General features: G+C 48.6%; 2 protein-coding genes and 1 non-coding gene across 3 annotated transcripts in view; 1 reads left to right on the top strand and 2 right to left on the bottom strand.

Moving 5' to 3' along the window:
- The window catches only part of palm1b (paralemmin 1b), a 14,534-nt gene extending 8,480 nt beyond the window's left edge, over positions 1-6,054 (bottom strand). The window contains exon 1 of the mRNA XM_062469381.1: positions 5,533-6,054. The gene's annotated coding sequence lies outside the window, so the exon portion shown is untranslated. The remainder of the gene's footprint in view (positions 1-5,532) is intronic.
- A 2,623-nt stretch (positions 6,055-8,677) lies between these two features.
- Positions 8,678-8,749, top strand: trnac-gca (transfer RNA cysteine (anticodon GCA)). Its single transcript has one exon. It is a non-coding gene; the product is annotated as a tRNA-Cys (tRNA).
- Positions 8,750-16,150: 7,401 nt separating this feature from the next.
- plppr3a (phospholipid phosphatase related 3a) lies at positions 16,151-26,379 on the bottom strand. The gene is given in 10 exon segments (XM_062469351.1): positions 16,151-17,160; positions 17,244-17,574; positions 17,576-18,117; positions 19,001-19,174; positions 20,651-20,708; positions 21,573-21,768; positions 22,103-22,232; positions 23,818-24,003; positions 24,228-24,331; positions 25,932-26,379. Coding segments are annotated over 9 exon segments (2,460 nt in total). The 5' UTR covers positions 24,309-24,331; positions 25,932-26,379; the 3' UTR covers positions 16,151-16,398.
- Between the last annotated feature and the right edge of the window lie 55 nt (positions 26,380-26,434).

Here is a 26,434-nt window from a genome sequence, read left to right as displayed (position 1 = left end):
CACTAGACCTCCAGCTCTATAGACTAACCCTACCCTCACTAGACCTCCAGCTCTATAGACTAACCCTACCCTCACTAGACCAGCTCTATAGACTAACCCTACCCTCACTAGACCTCCAGCTCTATAGACTAACCCTACCCTCACTAGACCTCCAGCTCTATAGACTAACCCTACCCTCACCAGACCCCAGGGATCTATAGACTAACCCTACCCTCACCAGACCCCAGCTTTATAGACTAACCCTACCCTCACCAGACCCCAGCTCTATAGACTAACCCTTCCCTCACCAGACCCCAGGCAAGTTAGAGAGAGCAGGCAGGCAGACAGACTAGCATGCAGGCAAACAAACAAGCAATTAGACAGGCAGACAGACATACAGACAACAGGAAGAAAACAGGCAAACATATTGCTGGAGCAGCATTTCCAGTAAGACATTAGTCGCATGTGTTGAGTACCTAGCCTTAAACGTGCTTCCTGTCTTCCTAATGGCCTCCACTCAGCCAGTGCAGTCAAGCGCCCTGGGGATGGAATACACTACCTACTATCTCTCTTGAGCCCCTGAACAGTGCACACATTCGTGTTTACCGACATTTTAACATGTCACATATTTATCAAACCCCGCCAGCTATAACCAGGAAATGGATGTGGGGACCAGATCCGTGATTCTAGAACAGTAGTTTTCGAACTGTGATTATTAATCTGTGATTCTACATGTGTTCTCAGTGAGGCATGTGCAGGCTTGAGACTCGTGGCTAGGGGTGACACATCGTCAGATTAGACCAGGTCTGAGAACTGCTAATCTGGGATTATGTTAAACAGACACCCAATACCCTGGATTAGGACACAACAGCATACGGACATCGGATACCAGCACACACACTGCTGGAGGCACACACCTCTGACTGAGGACCGACCATCTATCATGAACCTAATGACCAGCCTGTGCACTTGAACGCAAGGGAGGAGGAAGCCAGTGCCATATCCTTCTACTACACACATCTGGAGTGTCTCCCCCCCTCCTCCTCCCCTCTCTCCTCATCTCCCTTCCGTCTCTTTCCTTCTCTCTCCTCTCCCCTCTCCCCTCCTTTCCCATCCTCTCTCCTCCTCCTCTCAACTTCCTCCTGTTCCTTCCTTGAGGCCAAGAGGTCAGAGGGACAATAATACCCTTCCCTCCTGTGACCACGCACTCATGGTCTCTATCTCTATATATCTCTCTCACAGACGTTCTCTTTCTCTGTCACTCGTTCGCACACACCCTCGCACACATATTCTCTTTCACTCCAAAATTGCCCTCTCACACACACACACGCGCACGCACACACACACACACACACACACACACACACACACACACACACACACACACACACAACCACATTCTCTCTCTTTTTCTCAAACTCACACACACATTCTCTGTCTATCTCTCTCACACTCACATTCTCTCTCACTAGCAAACCCTCACACTACCTCACTCCTTTCTCTCCAAAACTCCCTCCCTTAAACACACACACACACACACACACACAGCTGTATCTGGCCAGAAGTGATAGTAGTCTGCTATGCTAAACAATCTTGGGCCAATACAAACCCAAAAAGGTTGTGAAGTGGAAGCTTGAGACTCCTGTAGAGGAAACCCAGATATGAGAACAACAAGAGTAGAGAGGGACGCAAAATACTCCATTACACCCCCTTACACTGGAGATAAAGGGAAGCGAAACACCCCGAAACACCCCAACAGACTGGAGAGAAAGGGAAGCGAAACACTCTGAAACACACTGCGTCGAGAGGGACACAAATCCAGGGAAACTGAAGAGGAATCCCATTGAGAGACATGAGGAGGGCACTGGGAGGGGCCTGGGAATGGTGTGTGTGCGTGTGACATCACACACACGTCCATCACTTATGTCACATGTTTGAGTAAGCTCACTGTCATGATTCGTGTCTCGTGTGTGTGTACGTGTGTGACTTTCCTGACAGGGCTAGAAAGAGTCTGCAGGACCATCAGGAAATGACATTCAATTCTGACAAAGAACGAACTCGAACAGGTGTGTGTGTGTGCGTGTTTTGTTCAATCAATGAAGGACATCAGCTTGAACAAGAAACAGAGTGATGTGTCAGCAGAGAGGAAACAGTCCTCTGAACAGAACCTTCTGTCTCCAGGCTTTCCATTGTGCACACATGCTAACAGCATTAGCATGCTAAAGAGCATTAGCATGGGTAGGGTTAATGACATTAGCATGCTAATAGCATTACCTTGGGCAGGGTTAATAGATTTAGCATGCTAACAGCATTAGCATGGGCAGTGTTAATAACCTGGTAGCAGTTTACCCATCACCACTGCTGTTTCTCAGAAAAAAGACGCTCTTTCTCTTTCTGGTCAGAAGAACAGGAAATGTAGCTCAACACTTTAGCCTGGCTTTACAGTCTCTATTACACTAATGCTACTAGAACTTAATTAGGCCCAGTTGGTATTCCTGGTATTCCCTCATAATATGAAGTGCATAATCAAATGCTGATGTTATAACAACAGTCCTAATCCCTGGTACCGGTAACTCTCCTTTGATACAGTACTTGTGCGTATGTGTATAGGAGATAACAAGAATGTGTGTGTGTGAAAGAGATATATAGAGAGAGAGAGCCAGAGAGAGAGAGCCAGATATATATATATATATATATATATATATATATATATATATATATATATATATATATATATATATATATATATATATATATATAGAGAGAGAGACAATATGTGAGTGTGTGTGGCATACTAGCCTGGGGACTGGGTTCTGGGTTAGGTTGGTTTCACAATGAACACAGAGAGAGATTGAGTCGTCTTTAACTAGTTATCAATAGTGCTTTAGATATGATCCACCTACCACCCAACTGCTGACTATCATATGAGTATGTGTGGTGAGCGTGGTGAGCGTGGTGAGCGTGTGTGTATCCGTGTGTATGTGTGTGTATGAGGTCTGGTCTTTGTGTTGTCATCTGAGATTAAAATGATTTAGAGGCTGAACATGACAGTTTATCAGAAAACAACAGAAAATCGACTGGGAAAAACACAAATCCTTTCTTTCTTTCTGTCTGTCTTATATAGTGTGACAGAGGAAAGAAAGAGGGGAGTAAGAGAAGAGCAAATGGAAGGGAGAGAAAGTGAATTAAAGTGAGGAGGAAGAGAATTAGAGGAAATACATGAGAAGGATGAAAGAGAGAGAGAGATAGAGTGACAGAGAGATAGATAGTAGAAGAAGGTTATAACATGAATCGTTTCCGTGGAGACAAAGAGACCTGGGTCATGGCAGCCAGCTTTCGGATTTGTGTGCAGAAATTAAGTTAACTCTCTCTTCTCTTCCTTCTCTCTCTCTCTCTCTCTCTCTCTCTCTCTCTCTCTCTCTCTCTCTATCTCTCTCTCTCTCTCTCTCTCTCTCTATCTCTCTGCTTTTCCCTCTCTACCACATTCCCCCATCTGGATGATTGTCTAAGCCCTTAACTAACCAACCATCATCGTGCCTTGATTAATTTTCTATAATAATAATAATAAGTGTCACTACATGGAAGAGCTACACTCCATTATGTCCTTCATCTGTGGTAAAGAGAGGGTGGGGGGAGAGAGTGGGAGAGAGGGAGAGAGATAGAGAAAGGAGGTAGGGGTAGGGAGGAAGAGAGAGGGAGGGATGTGGTTAGAGAGAAGGAGAACGAGGTGAGGGATGGAGGTAGGGAGGAAGAAGGGTGAGAAATGGAGTGAGAGAGAGATAGAGAAAGATAAATTGTGTGAGCAAGAGAGAAAGAGAGAGACCACATCAGAAGGAACACATCTTATCCTCCGTGTTATCCATCCGTGTTTGCAGCAGCCCTCTACTCCTCTCCAGTGAGGGTGTCTGACGATGGCTGGTCACACGAGAGTTGTCTCTTCTGTCTGTCTGACACTACCCAGATCTGGAGGCCGGATATAGATCCCCAGCCTCGCCTGCCGGTCCCAACCCCCCGCCCAGTGCGCAGCCCGACCCTCACCCTACAGCCCGGGGGCTGGGGAACTGGGACTTCAACACCGGATGCATATAGAGTTTAGATAGGCCATCAAACCAATCACTAAACATCAAAGTGTCAATGTGTAGATAATGTCAATTATATGCCGGCTCAGCAATAGCTGTTCTGTGGTGGATATACAGACTAGATGGATCTATCCAGTTGATATTCATGTCCCACACATCAGTCAGAATAGAATGATTTTTGTTATTGTTGTGTCTTGTATGCTTTTTTTTTAAAGCAACCGACCACATTCCGAATCTACTTGTCTTAGGATGGAGATCTACTTTGATGTGTCTGTCTGTCTGGGTCTCCATGAACCATCAAAAAGCTGGGTGCGGTGTGCTCAGATGCACGTCTCCCATTGTTGGTCGGCAAACCTGGGCCAAGTCAACAAAGATGTTGTCCCCAGTCTCTTCCCTTCCATGGACACCCATGAGACTCACAGGAACTCAGTAACATACAATGGAGACCTTCGAGAATAAAGACCAAACAAATAGGCTTCCGCAAGTTCGCAAAATATCGTTATTGTTACAAAGATTGAAAGAAAAATCTGAGACGTTGGGGGTCTTGGCCTTGATTTAGGAAGGTGTGGGAAGAGGCGTGAGAAGCGACTGCGAGTTTTTGTGTCGAATAAAGCTGAATAAATGTATTCTCCCTGGACTACTGAACCCAGAGTACTAAAATGCTGCAGCAGGAGCAGTCTAGAGTGAAAATTCCAGACAAGAGTATGTAATATCCATGGTTATCAGCTCAAGCGCGCCATGTTGAAACGAACCCCGCACACCACAACACAGCATTGAAATCCCCTCGCACTCAATCGCATTCAAACGGGGGGGGAAAAAAAGAAGAAAAAGCAAAAACACACCGCAAGCATCTCTTCTCTGGCTATGTCTGGTTTGTGGCGCCACTGGTAATGCCCGCCGAGGCAAAAACCCAGACTGCCCTTCACCCCTAAACACTCGCCTGGCGAACAGATCGATATACATGATGGATCATCCTTGTGTTTGCGTAAACATGTCGCGGTGTTGCATCTGTCGACTTGACAGAATAGCGTTTGTCTACCTGGATAACCTGCACGGGGACGGCCAACAAACAGCACAATCTGCGCTGAATCCTATTCTTATCAAATTACGAGCTATTGCCACCATTTCAAATGAATGAAAACATCTGTTTAGGTGATTTTGGTATCACGAGGTAATAGACATGTTCCCCCCCCCCCAAATAAAAAAAAGCTGCGTCGCCATCATAGCGGGTTTATGCAATGTTATTGTAAACAACAGGTTCACAATGTCACTTCATTTGACTGTCGCACGGGAAAGGCTTCATTATCTCGATGGCTTCGCCCTGGCCCGAGTCATCTCCTCTCCATCCCTCCGCAGCGCCGGGGGAGGCTCGCTTGAACCTTTTTTTCCATACAGCTTCGTTTCTATGTCAACACTAGACAATTTTATGAAATCCGTTTGAGTGCCCTGCGAGTTCATTTAAAACAGTACTTACTCAGTCGAAGATCCTTGTCACCTCGGGCGTCAGTTCTCTCCACTCAGAATATCAGCAGTTCACGGTTTGTATGCTCCGTCCTCGCAGACTACCCTATAATGTGGCGTGTTTGTTTATTCTCGTCGTCGGTCCTCAGTAAGCTCAGCCACCTCCCCTCCTCTTCTCTGTCCTCCGCTTCTCTCCTCCTTTCCTGGCTGCCACCCCGTTCCTTGGCTACTGAGCTGCCGATAACGCGGATTGCGGGGAGCTCGTGCGCTCGACCCGTCAGAGGACCATTGGCGTGAATGTGCGTCCGGCAAAGCGCGTACTTTGCTTGGATTGGTTAAATCGGCGCGGTTTGGGTCTGATTGCCGCGATGCGCTCTGAGGTCTCGCCCCAATGGCCTACAGTTTGAAATGCGAAGGACGACCTCCGGCTCACTATTGCACCGCTATAGTAGACATATAATGCGTGTGTGTTAGGGTGAGTGTAGGAGAGAGAGGAATGGAGAGAGAGGGAAAGGGATAGGCTACGCCTTCCTATAGAAGATAAAGGGGGCCCCGCTAGCGTTGACAGATACGCTTCCTCCCACATATTGTGGGCCTCTGCTAAAACGTATGACGTGATTAGCTCATACCTGAGTCTGTGGTGGGATAATAAAAAGACGGCGGGGCCACTAATGTATTGAAATAACAGGCAAATCACAGCGTATTTCTAGGTGCTGGCAGAATTGGTGGGCTGGTTGCGCGTATCCTCCACCTAGTGTTTGTTTTTGGTATTTCTTCCTGTCTGCACCAAAATGTCGAGCATCCTTTCCTCATGGGTTCAATCTCGCGACAATAAAAAAAAAGTCTTTTAAACGATTGATCAGCATATTCTGTATATAGCCATTCTCTGTGGGGAACTACATTGTCACTTTTTTGCAGTATCAAAATCTTTATCGCAATCCCCGTAACAGCCTATGGGTATACCCGTATGGGTATTGGGTTGATTAGGTAGGCATAATTAATATGTCACCCTCTGACATATTTAGCCTCGCGGCTGTGTTGGCCTGGACTCGCACGTGGTGTAGCAAGGAGGGTGGTTGCCATTGTTATTTGGTTCCTTGTCGTTTTATTTTTGTCATGTTGCACCTTTCTCCTTTTCCCACCAGAGGGCGTGTGTACTCCATTCTTCATTCCAGCTGGCTCAATGCAGATACACGCACATTTTATGAAATTGGAAACTCGGTTCATGGTATTGGTGGTATTTGTCCATGTGTTGAGTCGGCAATGAATCATGGGCAGGCATTTGTTCAGAAGGTGTCCACTGATATCTACTATATATGTTTTATGTATATAATATAGTAGTGCTCAACCCAGTCTTACAGTAGTACAGTAGTGTTCAACCCTGTATTTGGTAAAGTTGTAGTGGCAGGGTTGACATCTCTCCGAAGTAAGAGTGGAGAGGAGAGCAGTCTCACAATAGAGATGTTTTCAGGCTTCACCTTGGAAACCGACAGTCTCCTAAATTTGAAACGTGTAACAACCTTTGCTAGAGAAGAGCAGGGGCAGTGCTAGGACTCGGTGGAAACTGGCCTAAGACTGGACCAGGCTAGTATTGCGCTACTACCAACCAGGCTAGGATTGGGTTTGGACAGGGTTAGAACCAGACGATGACTGTTCTCGAACTAGGCTAGGAAGACTATTAAGATGTTTGGAGGGGAGCTATGACCAGGCTAGGAATGGGTTTGAACCAATCAAGCACTGATCTAGAACCAAGTCTAGGACTGTTCCAGGACCCAGCTAGACTACATGGGCTAGTAGCCTACTGGGCTAGTAGCCTACTGGGCTAGTAGTCTACTGGGCTAGGTGGGATATAAGGGAGATGAGAACTGGTCTTCCTGTGTAAAGAATGTTAGGAGGCTGGAGGAGGGGGGTGCATGGGGTTGCTAGGGGGCTGTATGGAGGGGAACAGACTGGGTGGGGGAGGGAGGGTGCCGTCTGAATATAGAAGTTGGAGAGAATGAAAGGAGCTTATCTCTAAGACACAGTCTTCAGTCTCTTACTCTCTCTCTCTCTCTCTCTCTCTCTCTCTCTCTCTCTCTCTGTCTCTGTTTCTCTCTTTCTTTCTCTCTCTCTCTCTCTCTCTCTCTCTCTCTCTCTCTCTCTCTCTCTCTCTCTCTCTCTCTCTCTCTCTCTATCTCTCTCTCTGTGTGTTGCATACCCACTCACACACCCCTATGCATGTGGGGATGTGTCCATCCAAACACACTGCCAAGTGGATGGGGGATCTGCACATCTTCTGCCTCTTATGACTCACTGGGGCACACACACACACACACTATCTCTCTCTCTCTCTCTCTCTCTCTCTCTCTCACACACACACACACACACACACACATATACACACAGACACACTCTCTCGCTTTCTCTCTCTCACTTTAACACACACTCACACACACACACACACACACACACATGCATACACTCTTTTCTTCTGTCTTTTACAAAGACACAAATGACAGATAATGATTAACAAAACAGCCTTCCTGTGTTCCTGTATGTCTGTCATGACATCATCATAACCATGGCTGACAGATGAGGGTCACTGCTGTTTCTGTCTGAGGAGAGAAATCCTGGTCTGACTGTAGTCTCCAGTATACTTTTATACCTACCAAGGAGCTACTCATTACCTCAGCGTGTGTGGGCGTGTGTGTGTTCAAGTGGGTATGTGTCAGTGTTTGAACATGGTGTGTGAGTGTATGTACGCGTTCCCATGTGTGTTTGGGTGCGTGTGTATGGTTTGTGTGTCAGTGTGTGTACATGATGCGTGAATATGTGATCCCATATGTGTTTGTGTGCGTGTATATGGTGTGTGTGTATATGGTGTGTGTGTATGTGGGTGTGTGTGTATGTGTGTGTGTGTGTATGTGTGTGTGTGATAGACCGACTTGCAGCTCATTCTGCCTCTGGCCCAGCTCAGCAGTGTTATCTCAGGAACACTGAATAAACATGAGCGGTGTGATGTCACTGAACAAGAGTTGGTTCCCTCCTGCATGTCTTCATCTGAACCAGCACTTTGGGAACATGTGGCCCTTCTAGATTACTGCTCACGCAGTTATGTCAAACACAAACCCATCTTTTACTTTGATTTGGAGTTGGTTGATAGGTCTCTCTCTCTCTCTGTGGGTATAGCTCAGTGGTAGAGCATTTGACTGCAGATCATGAGGTCCCAGGTTCAAATCCGGGTGCCCCCTCATTTGTCTTGTAGCATTTGTATTTTTTGTAATATTTGTATTTTTTGTATTTTTATATTGTAAATTACTGCAACTTATATTTTATTTTATATTTTATTGTATAGTTTATTTTAATCTAATTCCACTTAGTACGGCTAGTTATGTACCCTTAGTGTATGTGTGGGTGGGTGTTTTCTTTTGAATGTTCAATATAATTCTACAGAATTCAGCATGCAGGGCCTCTATTGGACCCCATACCTCACTTCTATATAGCGCTATTGGTGCTATTATGCTATCAAATATTTTAGTCCAGATTCCGATTGGTATGTCTATTTTGTGGAATTTTTTTCTAATTGCAAAAAAAGGCTCTGCAGGCCTTCTCCTTCAGCACATTCACTGCCAGTCCAAATTTTCCAGAGGCACTGATTTTGATCCCCAGGTAGTCATAGGACAGGGTGTGCTCTAGTGTGGTGTTTCCTAGAGTGAAAATATGTATGTTGTCCTGAGATCTGGGCTTTTTCTGGAAGATCCTTATTTTAGACTTTTTAAAGTTTACTGTCAGGGCCCAGTCTGGCCAGTGTCTGACAGTATTGCTCTAGCAGATCCAGATGCTGCTGTAAACCCTGCTCTGTGGGTAACAATAGCACTAGGTCATCTGCATATAGCAGGAATTTTACTTGCCTGTTGTTTAGGTTGAGGCCAGGGGCTGTAGATTGTTCCAACAATACTGCTAGCTCATCAATGTAGACATTGAACTTATTTTTGACATAGATTGATTTAATGATGTCATAAACTGTACGTCCTATACCACTTTGGATCATTTTATAGTATAATCCTTCTTGCCAGGTTGAATAAAAAGCTTTCTTAAAATCAATAAAGCATGCAAACAACTTTTTTTGTTTGTTTTGGTGTATGTGTTGATCTATTAGGGTGTGTAGGGTGTAAACATGATCAGTAGTGCAGTGATTTGGTAGGAAGCCAATTTGTCCTTTACTCAAGACATTGTGTTCCGTAAGGAAGGCCAGCATTCGGGCATTGATAACGCTGCAGAAGACCTTCCCCATGTTACTGCTCACACAGATGCCTCGGTAGTTATTTGGGTCCAATTTGTTTCCACTCTTGAATATTGGGGAAATAAACCCCTGACTCCAGATCTCAGAGAAGCAGTCCACTTCAAGGACCAGGTTGAACAACTTAAGCAGGGCCTGCTGCAGCCCAGGAGTGCTGTTTTTAAGCATCTCTGTCCTGATACTGTCAGGACCGCATGCTTTTCCTGATATAATTTTTGTTATGTTGTCTTCTAGTTCTTTTATTGTAATTTGGTAATCAAGTGGGTCCTGTTTGTTCTTGATGGTTGTTTCAAGTATTCGTAATTGATCTTGTATCTGTTTATGGTTAGGGTTTAGACTGTAAAGTGGCATTTCTTTACACAGGTTTTCAAAATGTGTTTTCCAAATGTAACCATTTTGAATTGTTAAGTGTTTGTTTTCATTTTTGAACTCTCTGGGCCCTATCTTGCACCCAGCGCAATTGACTTTGTCAACGGCGCAAGTATCATTCCTAGTTTGCACTCGACACAAAGCGGAAGGTGCAAACAATAAACATATGCGGGTCTTAAATTGAGTAAGAAAGTACAATGGTTAAACTAATTCTAAGCACTAAACAATAAAAAAATATAACAATTAAAAAAATAAAATATATATCAAAATAAAACTAAGAATTTGAATGAGCAGCATGAGTGGGCAACTTAGTGCAATGAGAAATCTGCTCTGCCTTTCCCATACAATGTCACTTCTCTATCTTTTACGGCCCTGACGAGAACGTCAGTCTCCTCGGCTGTGAACCGCTCCTGGCGTGCGCCTGGCAAATCCGTTGTTCTAATAGCAATCCGCCATGGAACAAGCGCGCCTGCTCTTAAAGGGAATGTGAGATTGGTTTATTGCACGTTACGCCCAAACCACACCCATTAGTAATGTAGCTACTTCAGACCAACTCTCTCTCTCTCTCTCTCTCTCTCTCTCTCTCTCTCTCTCTCTCTCTCTCTCTCTCTCTCTCTCTCTCTCTCTCTCTCTCTCTCTCTCTCTCTCTCTCTCTCTCTCTCTCTCTCTCTCTCTCTCTCTATCCCCCCTCTCTCTCTCTCTCTCTCTCTCTCTCTCTTTCTCTATCTCTTTATTTGTCTCTCTCACTCTGTCTCTTCCTCTTTCATACACACACCTACACAAACACACACACACACACACACACGTACAGTTGCTATGGAGCCATAATGAAGGTGGTGTCATGGCAGCTTGTCTGTGTCTGCAGCAGAGACCGTCACATTATGAAGCAGCATCATTAGAGAAACACCTACCATCACCAGCTCTCTCTCTTTTTCTCTGTCCTTCCCTCTCTCTCTCTTTCTCTACCCCCTCCTCTCTCTCTCTTTCTCCTCCCCATCTCTCTCTCTCACCACTCTCTCATCCCCCGTTCATCTCTCATCACCATCGCCCCCTCATCTCTCCCTCTCTGTTTATACTTGATCCAGGCTGTTGGTAGATGAGTTCATTTGTTTCGGTGGTGTTATTCTGCGATTTGATGTTGTGTTGATTTATCTCAAGGAATTTGTTCCTGCTCTTCTCAGAGTGGTGCTATTTCTGTCTCCAGCTACCTATCACAATCACTCACTGAGACAAGCTTCACCCCTTCAGAGACGAGGTGACACATCGGATTCCTTCCTTCCTTCTTTTCTCCCCTATTCCCTCCCTCCCTTCCTGCTCCCTCCCTCCCATCTCTCTTTCTTTCTTTCTTTCTTTCTCTTCCCCCCATTTCCCCCCTTATTCCCAAGACTTTGGACTGGGAATCCCAAGATTCCCAGTCCAAATCAGATGCTGAGCCAGAGATAGATCACTACTAGTGCTGCTGTGGGACTGGCAGAGGAAGTTGAGTTTGTCAGGATAGAAGAAGGTTCAGTATCCGTTTCAGCCCCAGATCCAGCCTCTGGGCCCAGAGGAGAGATGGATCAGAGAGCTGGTCCTGCGTCGTGAAGAGAACTGGGGCTCTAATTGCTTGTTAGGATTGAGTCTTCAAAGTGGGTGATGAAGCGTGGATTAAACGGCGTCAGTTTTTACATTTCACACTGGATTATTTACCGATTTAGCGGAGAGTTTGTGTATGTAAAGGACGTGTGGGCGCATGTTCCTCTGCATCTCAGTGGTGAGATGATGGTGTGAAAGTCATCACATGCGTGTGTACGTCCGCAAATGTATGTGTATGTGCTTGTGTGTGTGCGTGTGTGTGTGAGAGAGAGACAGGGTTCTACCTGAAAGTCAAAAGATGCTTATGGAGGAACACCATGTGGAGAGCACCTGTACACACACACACACACACACGCACACACACACATGTGGAGAGCACCTGTACACACACACACACACACACACACACACACATGCACACACACGCACACACAGTCCCAGGCATGACTAGTGTGGTCTGATAACTGTGTCAGTGTGTTAGTGCTCTCTGGCAGGCCTGCAGGGTATTTAGACATGTACGGTTCTACTCATGCATGTAGAAGCACAGTCACATGAATCCAGTCAGGCTGAAACAGCACTCCAGAGCTCCACATGTACACAGAGAGTAGGAAGCTACAGGATGTAGGTATGTCTTTGTGTTGGTGTGTCACTGACTTTGTGAGTGTGTGTGCCAGTGTGTGTAAACTGTATATGTTTGTGTGTGTGTGTGTGTTTGTGAAATATCTCTGTTTGTAAGTTGACATGAATGCGTGTGCGGTGTGTGTGTGTGTGGGGTAGATCTCTGTTTCACATTAATGCATATGTGTGGGGTATATGCGTTAATATGTATGGTATATGTCTGTGCTGTAGGATCACATGTGTGTTTGTGCTTGTGTGGGCATGAGATGAGAGGGAGTATCAAATCAAACTGCTGACAGCTGAGGACCTTAACAGTCCTTAGTTTTCTTCTGCAACACTGAATCACTCCTGAGAAGGTCAACAGCATCCTCTGGATAGATGTGCTACACTAGAGCACACGCACACATCCAAACACATACACATACATACACACACACACAAACACACGCAGACACACAAACACACTCACAGATACACACGCAGAAAAATACTTTGACACACACAGACACACACATCATGTGCCTACTTGCATGTGCTTCCCCCCAGTCTTCCAAGATCTCCACACCCGTGTGTCTATCCACTAAGAAGAGAAAGCGATCGAAAGACAGAGTGACAGAGAGAAAGAGAGAAAGGGGCGGAGTGAAAGAGCACTCGAGGAAACAATGAATGGAGAAAGACTGACAGAGAGGGACATATAGATCATGTCAGAGGGTGGCTCACTGGATACATGTGCAGAACACGTACCACAGCAAACTGGGTTTGAATCCGGCGTGGGCCCATTGCTGCTTGTCACTCTCTCTCTCTCTCTCTCTCTCTCTCTCTCTCTCTCTCTCTCTCTCTCTCTCTCTCTCTCTCTCTCTCTCTCTCTCTCTCTCTCTCTCTCTCTCTCTCAACATTTCTATCTCTCTATACACTCACACTAATATCAATGAAGGCGGAAATGCCCCTGAAAAACAGATCAAAAACACCAGAAGTGTGAGAACCTGAGATGGAGAAAGACAAGGGTGAGAATCACAGCACATTCGAAAACCAGAGTGAGAAGAAACGAGCGAGAAATAGCGAGTGAGAGAGCGAACAAGAGACAAAGGGGAGAGAAAGAGAGAGAGAGATAGAGAGGAAGAGCACTGGAGAGCACGATGAAGGGAAAGTGAGAGAAAGAGCGAGAGTGTGGGCGAGGGATGGAGAGAAAGTAGAAGTGTGTGGTATGGAAAGTGTGTGTGAGAGACACAGAGAAAGAGAAGAGGGCGAGAAATAGAATACTTCAGAAAATCCCAAAGAAAGACAGTGTGAGAGAAAGAAAGAGAGAATAAGGGCCACAAGGAGATGGAGCGAAACAGAGGAGAGAAAGGGAACGAGAGAAGAGACAGGCCGAGAGAAAGAGAGGAAAGCCTGAGAGAAAGGAGAGAGAGAACAAGAGACAGAATGAAAGGAGAGAGAGAGAGAACGAGAGAAAGGAGAGAGGAATGAAAGAGGAGAGAGAGAACGAGAGAAAGGAGAGAGGAAAGAAAGAGGAGAGAGAGAGCGTTCTTGCCTGTTGTCTCTGCTGAGGCTGAGTCACAGGCTGGCCGGCTGTCCTTGGGATTCAACACACCATCTGCACTCGCACTGTCCATACCTTCATCTAACAGACCAATGCTCTAGAGAAGTACACACACACACACTTTTATTTAAAACAGACGCACGTGTGTATATTGTGTGCTTTAATAGTATATGTATGTGTTTTCACTGTATGTATGTTTGTGTGTTTGAGTGAATCAATAAAGACTATTTTCAGTGTGGTCCAAAGTGAAGCTCTTCTCTGACAATCAAAGCAGCCATCTGTGGGTGTAAAGACGAGTGCTCCACCGAAAGTCATTAACAGGCAGGCTTAGTTACAACAACATACTTTTAACAGTCCTTTTAAAAACACTGGTTTCTTTATTTAATAATATGATGTCACTTGTTACACGTATGACCACAGTTAAAAAAAGAACTCAAATAAAACAGCAGCCCATATAAAAAGAGAACCATCAAGTCATTTCATAATATTAGGATCAAGTCTTTTTTATAGTCACGATACAAAAGAAGCCAAATGATGGTCAGCATGTTGGAATGCAGCATTCCCGTCTGTTAAAGGTTAGGCTGCTGAGCCGTAAAGCACACTAATGAGCCCCCCCCCCCACCCCGACACACACATGCAGCACACACAGACAAGCAACAGCATCAATACACTCCGTACCAGAGGAAGAAATCCACTACAAAACTAAACTCATTCTCAAACTAGGGAACAACAACCCACCCCCAACAAAGTCTTGACAGCAAGGTCCATGTTTGTGTTTTGACACTCCAACATGACAGAGAGCTGAGTGTGAGGATCCTTACAGGTACGGATTCCGGCTGTAAAAAAAACAACAAAAACAAACCGATAAACCCGATGTTCTGGGATGTCATTATTGCTAATGGTTTTGTACAAAAAAAAACGAAACCAGGAGCAGTTTTCTTGTTTCACAGCTGCACGTGAACATTCCCTCTGTGAGGCCTTCTGCTGAGCTCTCCTGTAGCTGCAGGGTTCTCCTGATGGTCCTGGGTGGAGAGCAGGATGAGGAGAAGGTTGCATCAGGGTTTGGTAAACCCCACCGTCAACTCCTCTGTGCAGGTTCCCTCTCAGGCCGTTTCTGTCTGGCAGGTTCCCTCTCAGGCCGGTTCTGTCTGGCAGGTTCCCTCTCAGGCCGGTTCTGTCTGGCAGGTTCCCTCTCAGGCCGTTTCTGTCTGGCAGGTTCCCTCTCAGGCCGGTTCTGTCTGGCAGGTTCCCTCTTAGGCCGGTTCTGTCTGGCAGATCTCCTCTCAGGCCGTGCGTGTGACGCCAGACAGCGTCCCTCGAGTCTAACCCCTCAACCCCCTCACCCCCTCCCCTGCCCCCACCCCCTCCACGCCCCCCTCCCTCCCTACCCCATCCTCCGGTGTTTACAACGGTAATCCACTCAAAGACGGTCACGCAAAGACACCCACTGTGCCCCCCCCCAGCACTCTCTGCCCCTCCCCCACTCCTTCTTCGTCCTTTAGAAGTCGTGATCTCCAACATTCACACACACACACACACTACGGACGTTTCCTTGACCATGTTTCGCGGCATGCTTATGGCGTGTTCCTGGCGTGTTCCTGGCGTGTTCCGAGAGCTCCAGCGTTCTGCCTCCTCTGCCAGAGGAGCTGAGAGTTGAAGTTCTGGAGAGCTCAGTGGAGCTGTTACCTCCACTGGTCCCCAGACCCTCCTCAATGGCCCAATCTCCCATTCAGGACAGCCTGTCAGCCCCTCAGTCAGTCCTGGAGGCCCAGTGTCTGTGGTGGGAAAGGGAACCCGTGATGATCTGGGAGTTGTTCCCAATGCTCCCTCGGTCCTCTGTCACGCTCCTCCTTTCATCTCAGTTTTGGCATCTCCCAGACGCAGAGGAGGAGGTGCCGAGCCCAGGTGCTCAAGTCGTTTGTTTCTCCCTCAACTCCCCTTTTTTTAAAAATCTCTCCCTCTTTCCCTCATTTCATCTTTTTTTATCCTCTTCTCTTCCCTTCTTCTTTTCCTTCCCAGTTCAGTTGTCGCCAGGTCCACTGAGGTGCAGAAAAAGGCCACAGTCGAAGGGAGATTGGAGAGGTTGTGTTGCGTGCATGTGTGTGTTGTGTGCGTGTGCGTGTGCGTGTGGGAGCACAGACACATCCCAGGGACCTCCGTCTCCTGGCCGTATAAACATCTCTACAGTATGTACACATTCTATCACTGCCTGGTTCCTCTCATTCTCATCCCACCCCCCCCCCCCCCCCCCCCCCTGGTGGCAACTTGTGCACTTGCATCTTCACCTCTCATGGCAATGTACAACTCCCTCCCCCAACACTATACATAAAAAAAAAAATGGCTGCCCGACTGTCGACCATTTAGCATCCCCACTGTTGGAAACTCTTATCATTCAACTGGTTTTGCACTGCCTGCTGGGTATCTCTGTCCGTGTTTCTGTCTGGTTTTGTCTTATCGGGCGGTTTATGAGGCTGATGTGTTGTTGGTCATCGTCGTGGTTACAACCGCCGCTCGCTTTGCATGGTCTTGTAGTAGTGTTCCTGCTCTGCGTGACTGTGGACGGAGGCAGGGGGCCGGCGGGGCAGGGTGGAGGCGCGGGAGAGGGCGTGGGAGTGGCTGTCCAACAGGAGGTCTGGGTGGGGCGGCGGAGGGAGGTGGGAGGAGTTGGGGTGCGGCGGAGGGGGCAGCGGGGAGGAGGAGGGGTGCGGCGGGGGAGGGAGGGGGGACGGGTGGGGCGGGGGAGGGAGGGGGGAGGAGGAGATGTGGTGGAGAGAGGGGGGCAATGGGGAGGACGGGTGAGGCGGCGGGGGGAGCTGGGCGTGGTCGCCCTCGCTGGGCGAGGAGGAGGAGCAGAGGGAGTCGGTCTTGATGGATGACAGGGTCCGGTACTCCCGGTATTCTCGGCTGATGTTGTCCTGCCGCTGCAGTGCCCCCCTCTGGTGGTCCTGGGAGTCGCCGCTCATCATGCTCCCGCTCACCGTGTTCCTCCACTCCCAGGGCTTACCGTTACTGGCCGACACGCGCACCACCGGGTGGTGCGGGGCATGGGCGTCAATGGTGACAATGCTGCCGCTCCCGGTAACGCTGCCGGTAATGCTGCCGGGGTTGCTGCCACTGCAGCTGTCCCGGTCGGAGGGGATCCGGTAATACGGAGATTCTGACCCGTTAGAGGACCCGCCCCCACAGGAAGAGGCGGTCTCCGAGGTCTTGGCCGAGGACGTGATTGGTCCATGGCCGGACTGCTTGGACATGGCGATCACCTGCGGGAAGAAGCAACAACCAATCACGTCTCTATTTGTCCTGGAACGAAACAAACGTGAGAGAAACACTTCCGGGTCTCTACCTGCATCACTCGAGGCTGATTGGGCAGCTGACTCGGGAGGGTGGTCGGCACCCGTGGGGTGGTCACGGCGATAGGCCCCTCTCTGGGCCCTCCCTCCCGGGGCCCTCCCCCCTCGGTGAGCGACAACCACTTGGCTCTGGTCTTAGCGCTCTTCGGAGAGACCGGCGGGGGACGGGAAGCCTCTTCGGGGATGTGGACGAGGGGAGGGGCCACCACCACCCGGGTCCCGCCCACCGTCGGCGTGGCAACCGCCTGGCCCCTGCTGGCTTGGACGGTGGGGTAGAGGGACGAGGGCATGCCCTGCTCCCCCTCCACCCCGCCCCCCGCCCCTTCCTGGCTCCCCTCCCCGGGCCCCCCCCCCCTCCAACCCCCCCTCATCCTCGTCGTCCTGGTCCCTCAGGCTCTGGCTGCGGAGCTCCAGCGAGCGCTGCTTCCACTCCGACACCAGCTGCCGTGACCTCTGGGGGTCGAACGGCACGTGGAAGGTCATGTGACGCTGGGTGGCCGGCTCCTCCGAGGGGGAGGCAGGGCTGTTGCCGTTGGCCACCCGGGGCAGGGTGTTGCTGAACGTCACCATGGTCTCCTTCCCCATGGGCCCGCGGGGCGCCAGCAGCTCCACGTCGGCGCTCGCACGCTTCAGGGACGCCAGGGAGGCCTTCTCACGCCGCGCCTTGCTGCGGCCCCCCGAGCCGCCCAGCGCCGCGCCCAGCTCCTCGCGGCTCTCGGACGAGCGGCCGTTCTTCCTGTAGAGGGAGTCGTGGCTGCGCTGGGTCAGCAGGCGCAGGGGGTCCTTCTGCTGGCCGGACGACGCCCGCGACGGCTGGGAGGGGCAGTCCTCCTCCGACGCCTTGAAGTTCCCCACCGCGTACAGAGCCTGGGGGTAGGGGGGGGGGGGAGTTAAGGGGGGGGAGAGAGAAGGAAGAGGAGGGAGGGTGAGAGAGGGAGAAGGAAGAGAGGGAGGAGAAGAGAGGGAGGGGGAGAAGAAGAAGGGAGTATAATTTTTGAGAAGACAGGGAGGATGAGGGGTTGATGGGGAGAGAAGGGCAACCCATTATATTAAAGAAACCAGCAGACCATGAAAGTTTAAGTTTCCAAATCCCCAGAGAGGAAAGACCCAGTGTGCTTCCTGTATCAGTCTGAGGTGAATTCCTTTTCTGGCAGCTTTCTCTCCAAGAACCTTTCTAATCTAAGGAGCGAAGAAAACGTTCTCCCCTCCATAAAGGGAGGTGAAAAAGACAAAGAGGGGGAGCTGTGAGAAATTGCAGAGACAGGTTTTCCCCCCCCAAAAATCTGAAATTCATCTACGGAAAGCTTATGGTATTATTCATTCATTCTCTCACTGTAATAGAAAAAGTTATATATAGCATGTTCCCTAAAAGCTCATGTAAAGAGGGGCTCTGTAGTGGCTCTCAGAGGACCGAGGGATTCGAGGAGGAGAACAGCAGAGGGGGCGTTACGTAACGAGAGACAGCTCGTCTGTTTTGTCGCAGCGACACAATCTGCGATTCAAATCAATTGAGACTGTGTCAAACTAACACACACCGACGGTGTGCTAACATACCCACAGACATGAACAGTACACACACACACATCCTGTATACTAGCACACACGCATATACCGTACTAACACACACCTACACAAACAACACACACGCTGACATGTCACACGCTCGCGAAACGCATGGAAACACATACACACGAGCGCATATACAAACAGGTAAACGTGAACAACACGCACACAAAATAAACACACTTACCAGATAGACTCCGATGCCTGCTCCTATGACGTAGCCCACGTATACGTCTATAGGGTGACTGCGGTGCTGGGTGATCTGGGTGAGGCCCGACAGTGCAGCGGCCATACAGAAGCCAAACACCAGCAACGGCTTCAACAGCTTAGTGCTGCCACTGATACTGGCGTTGAAGTACATCTGCAGACACACACACACACGCACGCAGACACGCGCAGATACACCCACAGACACACACGCACCCAACCACGGTCCGCAGTTAGAACACACAATCAAACACATGGGAAACTGGAATACAGGAGAAAAAAAAAGATAGACAGCTATGGGGATGACTTGAGTTCAAATGAGTCTGCATCCTGAGAGACCCAACAGAGGGGTTGACAGGAAACAGAGAGGGTTTAGACGGGCGAGTAGAGCGGGACACCGAGACATTGTTTTTGTCTGTATGAAGGGAAGATGCCCGAGGGCAAGCGCTTCCGGGTTAAAGGACAACCACGTCATCACAGTGAAGGAAACTTGGATTTCATGAGATTGGCAGGACATGCTGCAGAATGAACTGAATACATGAAACTCGTCTCTCCTTAAGACAAACAAAACATGCAGGATTTGTTCATAATGTCTTTACAGTAACCCGATGAAATGTGACTGTACATACTTATACTGTATGCATTTCTAGACATATTCACTTTATAGTCAGATTGACTGCCAAGACCATCCACCGTAATGCATCATTTAGCCTCCTCTGGTGCCTTGTTTGTCCATGACAAGTTTGCTTCTGCACAAGCACAAAGAATCATGGGTAGTCGGCTCAATTTGACCAAACACTGTTACACTCTAGCCTATAGCTGTTACACTCTAGCCTATAGCTGTTATACTTTAGCCTACAGTGTCATTATCCAGCCTATAGCTGTTATACTCTAGTATATAGCTGTTATATTCCAGACCATAGCTGTTATACTGTAGCGGCTAGCCTATAGCTGCCTATAGTGGGGAATGTCAGTATGCATACAGAATGTGTGTGACACTTGGACAGCATCATCTAGCTCTAACAACGAGAAGACCAGCTCCTCTCCTCCTCAACTCGTCTTCCCGTCCTCTCCATTGACCTCATCCTTCTCTGCCTCTTCTTTTCTCCCCCCCACCTCTCCCTCCCGCCCCTCATCCTTTCCCTTTCCGCCTCTGACTTTCCCTCTGCCCCCTCCCTCCTCTCCTCCTCCCACCCTTCTCTCCCCTTGGTAAAGCATCTTAATGAGCACTGGGCTTAGCGAGACGTCAGTGAAGCGTCCCACCTCTAGCTAGCCCAGCGTAGTCCAGCCAAGCATAGCTGCGCTTCACAGGACTGACCACCAGGGCTGGTTGGATGAGGAGAACGGTCAATAAAATACTTTAGTCTGTTATTGTAATGAGGGGGACGAGCCCTCTGACTGGCTACTGGCTCACTAGCTACCAGCTAACTAGCTACCCGATATCTAGTGACCAGCTATCTAGCTACCAGCTAACTACAGGTAACCATCTCCAAACTAAGTAGGTACCAGTTCACTAGCTCCTTTACTGGCTGCACACTAACTTTACTGGCTGCACACAAACTAATAGTGAGAACTCAACACAAATAAAACACAACTGTAAACACACAAGCAGGACACAAGAAGTTCTTACGGAAATATACACAGCAGCGAAGCCAGAGAGTGTTGCATGCTGGGATGGGAACGTTTTCCTGGTGGGAGATAGAGAGTGGAAGAAAGAGAAAGAGAGGAGAAGGGGAAAAAAAAGGTTTGACTTTAGCTGTGAAGTTAGAGAACCAACACAGAGACTGTGTCTTAGCTTGTGATCTCTGTGAAAGTCTGTTCCCGGAAGTTAAGAACTAAAGTCACACGTCTTCTCTCATAAATAGTTTATTTTGGTCTCAGTTGTTTATGTTTTACAGTCTAATGATGATCTGTCTATGTATCTGTGAAGGTCAAGGAGAGCGAATGTCCTTGAAGTGAATATTAATGAGCACAAGGAGATCAGATGAAACGCAGTTGAGCTGTGTGTGTGCGAGTGTGTGTGAATGCGTGCATGCATGTGTATTTGTGCGTGTGTATGCTTGCGTCTGTATTTGTGCGAGTGTGCGTGCAAGTGTGCGTGTGTTTGTGTGTGTGTTCACAAGTTCAAACACGGCTGACTCATGTGGAGGCACACTGGGGCTGTTGTCATAGCAGACTGAATCACAAATCTAATCTGTCAGTAAGACCTGGGTTGTGTCGCTATATCAAACTGTCTGCCAATCAGATTATCCCTGTTGGGGCCGCCATTAAGCCATAATCTACCATATTAATGTGCTTTTATATCACATTAAAACACCTGTGATACCCATATGCTGTGATGTTTTCATATTAATAACAACATATTCACATTTCATATTTGCCAATAGCAAACAATCCAATTAGGTTTGTGAATGTGCGTGAATGTTAGTGTGTATGAGTTTGAGAGTGGATGTGTGTGTGTGTGTGTGAATGTATGTGTGTGTTTGTGTGTGCATGTGTGAGGATGTGATTGATTGTTAGTGTGAGTATGTGTGTGTGTGTGTGTGTCTTACCTGGCGGACATGATGGCGTACTGGTCCTTCCCAGAGCAGATGTCCTGGGTGATGTAAGTGTTCTGGTCACATGACACTCCCGGTGCCGTGTAATTGGGCTGGCAGACGGTGAGGAAGAAAGGGGCGTGGTAACCAGTAGCCAACTGGATCACATCTGTCACCAGGGCCGTTGCCAGGAGACCGAACACATGAACACCTGGGACACCCGGGGGAGGAGAGAGGGACAGAGAGAGAGATAGAGGGGGAGAGAGAGAGAGAGAGAGAGAGAGAGAGAGAGAGAGAGAGAGAGAGAGAGAGAGAGAGAGGGGAGGGCAGAATGAGAGTGAAAGATGAGAGGTAAGAGATGAAAGGTTGCGAGGCACAGCTACCCACAACCAGGGATACAAGCAGGGGAACCAACCGGACAGTTTGTGGACATCCACTGATCAAACATTTACTTATCTCCATTTAAACAGGATTTTTTTTAATCACACAATTCAAGATTTTTGTCGTGATTTGACACCTAGAAGCCGTCAAAAGTCAGAACGTACCCACAAAGCGAACGGTTCGTCGCAGGAAAGAGTTGAAGTTGCAGCCGCCCGCGTTGATGCTGCTCTCTGTTTTGGGGCGGAGCTTCAGTCTGGACTGCATGCAGTACATCAGCCCCTCCCCTATCATGATCTACAGAGAGGGAGGGAGGGAGCGAGGGAGGGGGCAGAGAGGGGAAGAGAGTAGGTAGGGAGTTCGGGATGGAGATCGAGAGAGATGAGGGAGGGGGATGAGAGGGATGGACAAGGAGAGATGAGGAGGAGGAGGAGGAAGGATGGGAAGACACAGTGAGAAAAAGAGATGGGTGGGGGTACGGATGGGCAAGGAAGAGAAGGAAAGAGAAAGACGTAAGAGAGAGCGAGAGAGAGAGTGGAAGGAGAACGACACTAAGTGTGAGCGTTGAGGAAGGAAGAGTCAGGTGGCTGAGCGGTTAGAGAATCGGGCTAGTAATCAGAACGTCGCTGGTTCGATTCCTGGCCGTGTCAAATGACGTTGTGTCCTTGGGCAAGGCACTTCACCCTACTTTCCTCGGGGGAATGTCCCTGTACTTACTGTAAGTCGCTCTGGATAAGAGCGTCTGCTAAATGACTAAAATGTAAATGTAAGAGAAGGGGGTCTAGGTGTGGTGAAGAGCTGCTCTGAGGGGGTATTGATGAGGTCATGTAATCAGGTTGATTAATGAGAGGTGTGTGTGTTGCTGTCTGCTCTCCTGATATAGATTGATTAGTGCTTATTGATCAGAGACTGAATGTGTTGGAGTGATCAGTGTGTGTTGCTCTATGTCAGGTGTGTGTTTATTGCTGTGCATTGATCTGTGAGTGTACTTGATGCGTGCATCTGAGTGAGTGCCTTCAGCCGTGTGTGTGAGTGTGTGTGTTTGTGTGCAGCGTGAATGTGTGTCCTTGGGCACACGTCTGTGCATGCGTATGTGTGCATGCATACGTATTTGCGTGCAAGAGTGCATGCTTGTATATGCATGTGTGTTGCTGTGTTCCTGTATGTGTGTGTCTGTGTATGCATTTGTCCATGCATAATGTGAATGTGTGCTTATTGTGTATCATGCAAGTGTGTATGTATGTTTGCATATACATAAACAGAAAGTGTGTGTGCTTATGCATGTGTATTTGCGTGTGCAAGTGTACATGTATGTCTGTACATACATACAGTAGTGCCCAAAGGCTCTAGTAACTAGATACTTCTATTTTGCTTTTTTATCTTTAACAGGGCTACAAATGTTTTCATTGCAAATGAAATTGGTCAAATTTGCAAATTGACCAGCTTAACAATTTGAGTGAAATGTTGAATCATTGAAAAATGAATTTCACAAAATCTTACAGTAGTATTTGGTGTGTTCCATACAGCATAAAACTCAACTCTGCAGTTATCCCAGCAGGATTTGACAGCTTCTTGTGATGTCAAAGCATACTTGGATTTCTCAGTCTTCAATCCTCCCATAAAATGTACAGTGGCACCAAGCCTTTCCAGTTTGTGCATTTGTGAGTATGTGTGTGTATGTGTGTGTGTGCATGTGTGTGTGAGTATATGTGTGTGTAGGTGAGTATGTGTGTGTGAGGGTGTAAGTGTGTATGTGTGTGTGAGCGTATGTGTGTGTGAGTGTGTGTGTAGGTGCGTGTGTGTATGTGTGTATGCTTATGTGTGAGTGTGAATGTGAGTGTGTGTGTGAGTGTGTGTGCGTGTGTGCGTGTGTGAGACCCACCGAGGCGGCGGGCCCAGCGAAGGCCAGGCTCAGCAGCATCAGTAGAGGAATCAGCTCATCTCCCGTCTCCACGTAGGGCATGGAGAGGTCGCGGTCATGGCAACGGAACCCCACCATTGCCGGGGACAACACGTCCGTCAGCTCCAGGAAATACAGCGACACTAGAGATGACAAAACTATGGGGAGCTACACACACATTATATACAAACACACACACACACACACATTCATTAAAGTGAGAACCTTCACATGGCAGTACCACTAAATCTTAGTAAAAAAAACTCACACAGAAACTTTGACAAAGATAGACACACACACACACGTACACAAACTCTCAAAAACATACACACATGCACATGCACGCACACACTCTCACAAACACACACACACAAACTCTCACACACACACACCTCTACAAAGTAGAAGCAGGGTAGCAGCGTCATGCTGTCTTTGGGTGGTTTCTTCTTTGCCTTGTGTTTGGGTGACATCATCTTAGGCTGAGGCCAATCACAGGCTGGAGAGAGACAAACCAGGAAGAGACACGTATGTGACTGAAGGAACTGGAACACACCTGAGATGGCAGGTGAGTTACACACACACACACACACACACACAGCTTCACACGCGGTGTGAAGCCGACCGTGCTGAATATTCACGTCTCCCTCTCTAACTGTCCCTTTCTCTTCCTCTCTGCTTCCCTCTCGCCTTGTTCACTGAGATAAGGGGCGACCCTGAGGGTGTGTGTGTGGGAGAGAGAGAAAGGATGGGAGACTGGGAGAAAAAGAGGGATAGGAAGGAAGAGAGGGGGGAGAGCGACATGGAGGGTAAGTGAGAGAGAGACAGACAGAGACAGACTGAGAGAGAGAGAGAGAGAGAGAGAGAGAGAGAGAGAGAGAGAGAGAGAGAGAGAGAGAGAGAGAGAGAGAGAGAGAGAGAGAGAGAGTAGCAGGGAGAGCAACATAAGCCGACAAATCAAAGAGTTTTCAACATTTCCAATTTCCACCCCAGATAGAGATCTATCAGAGAAAACCCTGATGGCAGAGGGAACGGAATGGAGGGAGGGAGGTAGGGAGGGAGGAGAGAATAGGGAGGGGAAACGGAGGGGTAGAGAGGAAAGGAAAGGGAAGATGAAGAGGACCTGAGACTGGAAGGTGTGGACGGGGAAAAAGACAAGAGGACTGGAGAGGGGTGGAGAGGAGGGGGAGAGTAGAAGAGAGGAGGGGGGGGGAGAAGGGGCCCGGAGAGGGGAGGAGAGGAAAGGCGAGAAGAGGAGAGACGTGGTAGAGATTCCAGAATGGGGGAAAGCAGCTTAGCAAGGATTCAGCCCCTCTGACTCAGGGACAATAACTACTGTGATTGTACACCAGAGACACAACAGAGATTCTGCAGGCAGACAGGATCAGCGGATCCCCTCTGCCTACACACACACATGTGTGGCCCCCATCACACACGCAAACACACACACAATGAGCCCTTCTTGCAGTTGAGAGGGGCTCGTTTATCTAGCTCAACAGCATTTGTCCTCAGGGGGTCTCTGTGTTTTGTGTGCATGCATGTGTGTGTGTGTTGGGGACGGGGACGGGGGGTGGGGGGGCTAACAAGCCTGCACTAAGACAGAAACAATCTGTCAGAAAGCATAGAGAACAGAACGGCCAGCGGCCGAGAAGCGAACCTGCCCCGCACACCTACAGCCCGGCGTGGGCGTTGCATGGAGACTGCTAACGAATAAACACATTCCTGCTGCTTCTCGCTTTCCAGAAAACCTCACATATGGGAGAGACACCCAGCCCGATACATCCTCCCCTCGTGCTTATCTGCAGGGTTATACGGCACAGCCTGGGTGATAGGGACTACGGCGCTGTCCACGGCGTGCGTGGTCCTGAACGAGCACTGCGGAAAGCAGCAGACATATGGTCCGCCGTGGAAACCCCCCCAATGCAACATATGGCATATTTATGTCAAAACCTCCACCATGGTCCGAGGGCATGGAACCCAGAGAACGCCAGACCAGGCTCCGTGATGCGGCTTCTCTGTGGACCTTCTCCTCCCCTCTCTTTATCTCAGTGTTGGGGGGGGGGGGGGGGGGAACTAAAGCAGGCCAAGGGGGTACTCACCTCTGTCCCGCGGGGTGCGTGAATTCACCGAGTCCCTTCGCCCCCTTCCCCCCCGGCGCGGTCGTGTGTGTTGCTCCAGTTTGGCGCTGAACCGTTAATCCATCTCAAGTCAGTTGTTTCCCGGCGAAAACGCCACAATTCCAGACCCCTCAATACCGATACAGGTGCGGAAATTACCGCGGCGGTAAGTGGGCGAGGGAGACACACAAACCAACAGACAGACTGATTTTGAGAAAGATGGGGTATGCGGATGGAACACAGCGACGGTTGCAGATAGTGAAAAGTCCAATTTTCGACAGCTGACTGATTTCCCTGCTATTTCTCCTTTTAGGCGAGAGTGAGTAAAAATGACCGGTGAGTCTGGCTTTCACGTGCGTCCACCGGTTCCTCCCCCTTCAGTTCTACCGGTTCTCAGTAAGGTTGAAGAAATAAACGGGTTTCTCACTAAGGCATCCGTCACGCGGTGTCGGGAATGCAGTCAGTTTCGCGCACACAAAGGCATT

Source organism: Osmerus eperlanus, chromosome 9 (genome assembly GCF_963692335.1).
Source record: "Osmerus eperlanus chromosome 9, fOsmEpe2.1, whole genome shotgun sequence".
Taxonomy (NCBI): domain Eukaryota; kingdom Metazoa; phylum Chordata; class Actinopteri; order Osmeriformes; family Osmeridae; genus Osmerus; species Osmerus eperlanus.
Note: the sequence above shows the minus strand (reverse complement) of the source record. Positions and strands in the feature narration are given on the sequence as shown.